Source organism: Triticum aestivum, chromosome 7B, assembly GCF_018294505.1.
Source record: "Triticum aestivum cultivar Chinese Spring chromosome 7B, IWGSC CS RefSeq v2.1, whole genome shotgun sequence".
NCBI classification, from domain to species: domain Eukaryota; kingdom Viridiplantae; phylum Streptophyta; class Magnoliopsida; order Poales; family Poaceae; genus Triticum; species Triticum aestivum.
Genome location: NC_057813.1, coordinates 115942022 through 115949653, shown reverse-complemented (window position 1 = coordinate 115949653; position 7632 = coordinate 115942022). Strand labels below are relative to the sequence as shown.

Below are 7632 nucleotides of genomic sequence, written 5' to 3'. Positions count from 1 at the left end.
GCCGCTGCCCGAGGCAAGGTCGGCCGCCGCCCGCCGCCTAGAACATTTGCAAATGCCACCTTCTCTAACGAACATTCGCCAGTTAACAGGGTCATATGAATATTGTGCATATACAGGCCTAAAGGCACATTATATTCCCACTATAGTAGAAAAACAAGCATGAGATGTTTTTTCTTTGTGCTCAATTATCATCATCAACGCCGCACGACACACACCCGAATGGCCGGATATATCTTCCCAAGGCAGCAGCGTGGAGTGGTGGGCGTAGCAAATCCCTCTCCCTTTTGACGAAAGTAGGAGCGCACACCGCACCAACTCCGCTGCTGCGTGCGCTGCCGCTCGTTATTCCCCTGCCAAGCCTCCCCCTCCCTCTCCTCCCTCCTCAGCTGTGAGCTGTGCTGCCGCCGCTTTCACCTCCACTAATCATCATCCCCATCGCCGCCTCCTTTCTCTTCCTTTCCCTTCCCTCCCTCCCGATCCTTCCTCCTCACACACACACGCGCACGCGGCGAGAGGAGCGGGACGCAGGGGCGCGGAGCTGGCCGGCGACGGGGAGGGGGAGGGGGAGGGGGAGGGGATGGCGGCGGCGTGGGGCGGCACCACGCAGAAGTGCGCCTCCTGCGGCAAGAAGGTGTACCCGGTCGAGGAGCTCGCCGCCGACGGCCGCGCCTACCACCGCCCCTGCTTCCGCTGCCACCACTGCAAGAGCACCCTCCAGGTCAATTCCCTCGCCGTCTTCTCCCCCCTTGACCACGATCATGCCAACCAACTAGAGTTCCACTGTTCAGATGATCTCTCTAAATAAAGTAGTAGTACTGTACCAAAGTAGGACGGATGCTATGATTTATAAGAGAGATGCTTGCATGCTTATGCCCCTGGTGATTCGGGCTATTATTGCAAGCTTTACGGGAAGTAAGTACCTGTAATGCGTACCCGAGCATCATTAACCTGCTTATGATTGTCTGTCCCTGTTCAAACTGCTCAGTTGATTGATGCTGTGGTTGGTACTTGTACTTGCTGTGTGGGTTTCTCCTTCTCAACCACAACCAGTTATGAAGTTAGGCTGCATGTTCTTGTCAACCGCGATGATTTTGTCCATTCCGCACCCTGCAGATTGTCCATCAGAGAGTGGTAATGAGTACCACGCGGCTCAAGCCATCTAATAAAAAAACTATGATGTTATATTATGCATTTAACTTCATTCAAGGAATCCATCTTCGTCGCACAATGATGTGTCATATTAGTATGATGAGTTATCTGTACTTGCCTTTCCTTAAAGAAACGGGCACGACAGCATAGAACATGCAGTTTGGTGATGATTTGCCCATGGGTGGAGTGGACCCCTTGAGCCCTGATCTGTTTTAGGATCCCTGTAATTCTCTTTTAGTGGCATAAAAGCAGTTTAGAGCTATGATAAAGATGTAGCCAGTTGACACAATGAACTACCAATAAAGCCAAAGACAAATTTAAGTTGATATCCGCTCTTAGTCCTAGATTGGAAATGGGCTCCTTGCATTATTGATTATTCCTTCGGACCACATGCTTGACATAGTCTATGCTCTATTATTTAAAAACTAAATTATTTTTCTGAAAGCAGAAATACTCACATTAAATCTTTTATGCTACATCATATTACTTGGCACTGCTACTGTGTTTTCCTGTTTGCGGCTAAAGCTACATCTTTGAAACATAAAAGTAAACTAACATGGGAACTATTTTTTGTTCTTTTCTTTCTTGTTTGTTCTGCAGTTTAGTAATTATTCTTCGATCGAAGGTGTCCTGTACTGCAAACCTCACTATGACCAGATATTAAAATCAACTGGCAGTTTAGAAAAAAGTTTTGAAGGTACTGAAGGCAATACTTGATCATTCGCACTCAGATGTGTTTATTTTCAGGATTATTTTGTTATATTGTTCTCTAAATTTGGGAGCAATTCTGTATTATGTCAGGTGTGACAAGATCAGCTAAATCAGAAAAATCAAATGGACCCAAGGTATTGAGCTTCTGTAGGGCACGCCTTTTGTGTGTTTGAAGCATATTCGTAGTATTGGAATTGTTTGTCTTATGGTGCGATATACACAACAGTATGTCCATTTCCTCCTTGATATTTTTCCAAAATGCAGGGCCAGCAAAACAGCAGATTCTCTAGCATGTTTGTCGGCACGCAAGACAAGTGCGTAGTTTGTAACAAGACTGTGTACCCTCTTGAAAAGGTCAGTATTATTTAATATTTGGCTGCTACTTTAATGCACATTAAACCATCAACTGCCCTGGTGGCCTGGCCACGTTCTCCGTGACCGGAAATAGCGTATCTCTTTTCGTGGGGGGCGGGTTTGGCTAGCGACCAAAACCTAGCCGCCGCCGCCAAGAGAGCCATCTTTCCGGCGCCGTTTTCCGGCGGCTCTCCTCCGCCGGCGACCTCTTGGTCGTCGGTCGTGAGGGGGGTCGCCGGATCCCGTGCATGCGGATCGTTTTTGCTTTAGGTTTAGAGCCCTAATAGCCTAGGTTTTTAGATTGTCCGACGTCTTGGCTTCGACGGCGGCGACGACGATGCTGAATAAAGAAGCTCCAGGTTCTTCTCCGGCGAGGCGATCGTCTCTTTGCTCGGTGATGGATTTGGGAACCAGTCTGTTCAAGCGGGGATATCGTGGCGGCGACGGCATCCTTGTGGTGGACTTGTGTCCTCGGGCTCCGCCGTTGCGACGACGTCTGCTCCAGCGTCGGCGCGGAGCTTGGGAGGTAGTTCGGGAGCAGATGCAGATTGTGATCTGCATCGACGACATCTGGAAGACAGAACGTGTGCTGAGTTCGTGGTTGATGGATGGCAGGTATGGTTTCCTACTTCGGCGTCTTAGTCGTTGTGGAGTCTCAGATCTGGAGTTCGATAGCGTGTCCGGGGTGTTGCCCCGGTCTGATTCGTTCAACGGCAATGGCTTCATCTTTGGTGAGCCACCTTGGAGGTCCGCAAAGCTGCATATCAGCGATGGAGCCGCGTCGAGCTCGGGTGAGGAGGTGATCCGTCATTTTTTTCTTTGGTGGCTCCTGTGGTGGTGCCGGAGGCAAGTGACGGACGATGGTGTCAAGCTTAGCAATGTTCTGCTATCTTTTCAGTTTTGTCATGTCGGTCTTTACGTGACTTGTAATTTGATCTTTATGATATGAATGAGACATGTATTACCATGCAAAAAAAAAAAAACCATCAACTGCCCAGAAAAATAAGTATTCTGTGTATTTGGTTCTCTCTATAATAGCCGGAGTTACTGGTGTCTGTAAGTTGTACAGAAGAATTGTGGTTTGTTCTGTCATCTTGCTAAAATTGTCATAATTCATTACAAGACTAGTTCCATGGCAACTGCAAATGTAATAAAATTTGTCATGTTTATTATTAGAATTATGATCTGGCAGATTCCCACATCTAATGCAGTTCTCTAATCCCACTTGCAAGTGCCAGGGAGGAAAAAAGAACTAATCAATATCTCGTCCACGAGCCAAATTGTTTTTTCAGTGAAGAGATATTATACCAATCCAATATTATGTGTTGGGTCTTTAATGCCTTCTTTAACATAGTGCATAGCTGCGGAAGTGACATCTAATTATCTTCAGCATCTATGGCAGGTCCAATAAATGCCTATAATGTTTGCATTTTTAGCAATATTTTTTCTTTGAATGTCTTTCCTTTCTCATTCTATCACTTCCTGTACTTTTACCTTATTGAACTTGTTTTTTGTTCAACTCGTTTCTTTCAGGTTGATCTTAACGGAGGCTCGTATCATAAATCATGTTTCCGTTGCACCCATGGTGGTTGTACACTCAGCCCATCCAACAATGTCACACATGAAGGCAAACTTTATTGCAAGACCCACCATTCTCAGTTGTTTATGGTCAAGGGAAACTTCAGTCAGTTCGAGGAAAACACTGTAAATGCAAAAGTGGCTGTCGAGAAACAACCAGAAACTGGAGAAGCCACTGACAAGCCAGGTCAAGGTGACGAAGTCAGTGAGAAGACCACAGAAAATGAGCTCACAACTGATGAACCATCCCAAAATGATGTTGCAGCTGAAAAACAATTGCAAAGTAGCATTGATGTTGCTAAACCGTCGGAAAGCACAGTCGAGAAGTCAGCAGAAAGTGAAAGTGTTACTGAGAGTGAGTCAAAGAGTCCTGGAGTTAACAATAAGCCATCAGAAAGCAGTGCCGAGAAGCCACTGCAGAGCAGTGTGGTTGATACTAAGCCACCAGGAAGCAGTGCGGCCATAAGAAAACCATGGCAACGCAGTCTTCCCACAAATAAGCCGTCAGTGATTAGTGCATCCACTGAAAAGCCATCACCGAGCGATGCGGCCATTGAGAAGCCGTCGTCCAGTAATGGGACTAATGGGAAACCGTCGGACAGCAGCACAGGGGTAAAAAAGTCATGGCAGCGCAGTGTAGCTACTGAGAACCCACAGCAGAGCATGTTACCATCGGATAAGCCAGCATCAACCAGTGCAGATAATGTGAAGCCATCAGAAAGCGGCAAAGTGGCCAAAAAAACATGGCAACGCCCTGTGGTTGCTGAGAACCAGAAACAAAACAGTGGACCAACTGAGAAGCCGTCACCGACGAGTGATACAAAGCCATTAGATAGCAGCACAGCAATTAAAAGGCCATGGGGCCGCAGAATAGCCAGTGAGAAATCTCTTCAGAGTAGTGAGGTTGATATGAAACCAGTGGAAACCAGTACAGTGGTCACTGTTCTACAGCAGCCCAGTGAGGAACCTCTACAAACCAATGCAGCTGTGCTACAGCAGCCCAGTGAGGAACCTCAACAAACTAATGCAGCTGTGCTAAAGCAGCCCAGTGAGGAACCTCAACAAACTAATGCAGATGATGTGAAGCCTTCGGAGGACACTGGAGCAGTAGTGAAAAAGCCATGGCAATTCAACACGAGAACCGAGAAGCAACCCCAGAGTAGTGTAGTCGATGCAAAGAAAACTGAAAGTACTGGAGCGATCAAACGGCAGTGGAAGCGCAACACGCCATTTGAGAAGCCATCACAAAGCAGTGCAGCAGCAGCTGTGACAACGACACAAAGCAATGTGACCGTCACCAAGCCAGCCCCGAGCAACATGGCTGTGAAGAAGTCATGGCAAAGAAGTACAACTCCAAAAAATCTGGCAGCGAGTGATATGGCTACCAATAAAGCATTGCAAACCAAGGCAGTGATCGAGAAGCCATCACAAGAAAGTTCTCAAGAGAAACCATTACAAGAAAAGGCACCTCAAATCACTGTGATCACCGAGAAGCTATCGGAAGAAACTTCTCAAGAGAAGCCATCTCAAGAAAAGGCACCTCAAACTGCTGCGATCATCGAGAAGCCATCACAAGAAAGTTCTCAAGAGAAGCCATCTAAAGCAAAGACACCTCAAATTGCTGCAACCGCCGAGAAGCCATCACAAGAAAGTTCTCAAGAAAAGGCATTACAAATGAATGAATCTTCCAAGGAGCAACTTCAGACTGAAGAGACTATTGAGAAACAACTTCAAAGTGAAGATATTGCTGATGCTACACCACAAAGGGACCTGATGACACAAGATGATGTCTCTCTCAAGAAGATACCAGAGCCTGAAATTGATGCCTCTTCTGACAAGCCTACGAAGGATCCATCAGAGCAAGAAGGGGCTGCATCTGGTGAGAACTTGTCAGAGTCTCAAAGTAAGCTAACTGTTGAACAGACGTTGGAATCCCAAGACGCTGTGGTTCCTCGAGAGGCAACTGACCAGATAATGGAAGCTAAAAATGATGCAGGCATTGAGCGGTCATCAGAATCTCAAAGTGTTGCACCGGCAGAGGTTCCAGTGGAGCAACCATTGCAACAACAAAAAGATGCATCTACAGAGCAGGCATTGGAATCTCAGCATGAAGCAGATGACAAGGATCAAACAGAGCCTAGTAGTGATGCAATTGCTAAGGAGTCATTGCAGCTTGAATTTGACACAGCTGCCGTGAAGTCATCAGAACCACAAACAGATGCAGCTGCTGATCAGTCGGCTGAGCAGCTACCAGAACCTCAAAGTGACGCATCAGTGGAGGAACCAGTAGTCCATCAAGGCGACGTGTCTACTGAGAAGCTATCTGAGTCTCAAGGTGATGCAGCTGCTGTTGAATCATCAGGACAGCCATCAGAGCCTGAGAAGTCGTCGGAACCTCAAATGGATGCAGCTCCTCATAATTTAACTGATCAGCCATTGGAACCTCAAAAGGATGTATCTATTGAGAAGCCACTCGAAACCGAGACTAACGTTGTTGCTGATAATCCATCAGAAAGCAGCTTAGCTACTGAAAGCACTCTAAAGATCAGCACTACCACCGAGGAACCTGCACAACGTGAAATTTCTGATGAGACACTGCCTCAAAGCATTGCATTAGATACAACACCAGAAAGCACCACATCTGTCGAAGAACCCACAGATGTCGGTGAGGCCATTGTTGAGATATCAGAGGACAGCTCAGCTCCTGAGAAGCCATCGGAGGATGCTGTAACTCCTGAGGAGCCATCAGATGTAGGTAAGACAACTTTGGAACCAGCAGGAGACAATGCGGCTGTTGAGAAACCATCAGAGGAAGTTGAGGTGGGTACTGATCCATCAAACAACCTAGTGGATCTCGAGAAGCCATCAGAGAAAGAAGACGACTCTGTGAAGCCAGTAGAGGACAGTGTGGCTCTTGAGAAGCCAACCACCGACAAACCCTGGGAGGAAGATAAGGTGAGTGCTGAACCATCAAACGACAGAGTGGATCTTGATAAGCCATCGGAGAAAGAAGCTGACACTGTCAAGCCATCAGAGGACAGCATGGCTCTTGAGGAGCCAGTCACCGACAAACCATCAGAGGAAGACGAAGCCAGTGCTGAGCCATCAAACGACAGAATAGATGCCGAGAAACCATCGGAGGAGAAAGAAGAGGACACTGTGAAGTCATCAGAGGATAGCACGGCTGTCGAGAAGCCAGCCACTGACAAACCTTCAGAGGAAGAGGGAGAAGGCGCAGCCAGCGAGAAGCCGTCGCATGACGATGCTGTCATCGAGGCACCATCGCACGAGGACATGGACTCGGCCACCGACAAACCCTTGCCTGCCACAGAGAAGAACATATCACCCTGAGCTCACCGGGACAATGGTTAGCCGGGCACAGTCACTGCGCATCAGTAAACAGTTTTTAACCGGGAGAAGGATCAATACTACCGTTGATAGTTTTGCGTGCCATTTTGCTTGTTTTTGTCTGTGCAATGCTTGAATTGTAAAATTTGAGGGGGAAAAGGAGAGAAGGATAGGGTATTTACTTGGTTCACTCACCCACAAGCAATAAGCCCCTCCCCACATTAGGAGGAGGGCAGCATTGTGGTCTTTTACCTTTTGACAACAGATATTTCTGTTGGTGTGGTTTGGTTTGTTGCTCAGATTTTTGTTGTATATCAGATGATGTACATGATGGTTTGGTTCAGATTTGTTTGTGCTTGCTGAACCTGAGCTGTTTCAGAATTGCTTGCCTATGTGCTGTGGCTAGATGGATATTCAGAGTTTGCTCTGTCCTGTGGTCAAAAGACTCGAAGCTCAGCAGCAATGTATGCCCTCGTGCAGATGTGCTGTGGC

The 7632-nt window shown here is 47.2% G+C and overlaps 1 protein-coding gene across 2 annotated transcripts; it reads left to right on the top strand.

Moving 5' to 3' along the window:
• The first annotated feature begins 289 nt into the window (after positions 1-289).
• Positions 290-7504, top strand: LOC123156775 (cell surface glycoprotein 1). Of its 2 annotated transcripts, XM_044574952.1 has the most exons (5): positions 290-718; positions 1750-1846; positions 1951-1994; positions 2125-2214; positions 3748-7504. In XM_044574952.1, exons 1-5 carry the CDS (start codon positions 578-580, stop codon positions 7141-7143), a joined length of 3768 nt encoding a protein of 1255 aa, XP_044430887.1. In that variant the 5' UTR covers positions 290-577; the 3' UTR covers positions 7144-7504. The 2 variants fall into 2 exon arrangements, with proteins under 2 accessions (XP_044430887.1, XP_044430888.1); XM_044574953.1 differs by lacking the exons at positions 290-718; positions 1750-1846; positions 1951-1994; positions 2125-2214 and adding an exon at positions 2257-3616.
• The last annotated feature ends 128 nt before the right edge of the window (positions 7505-7632 follow it).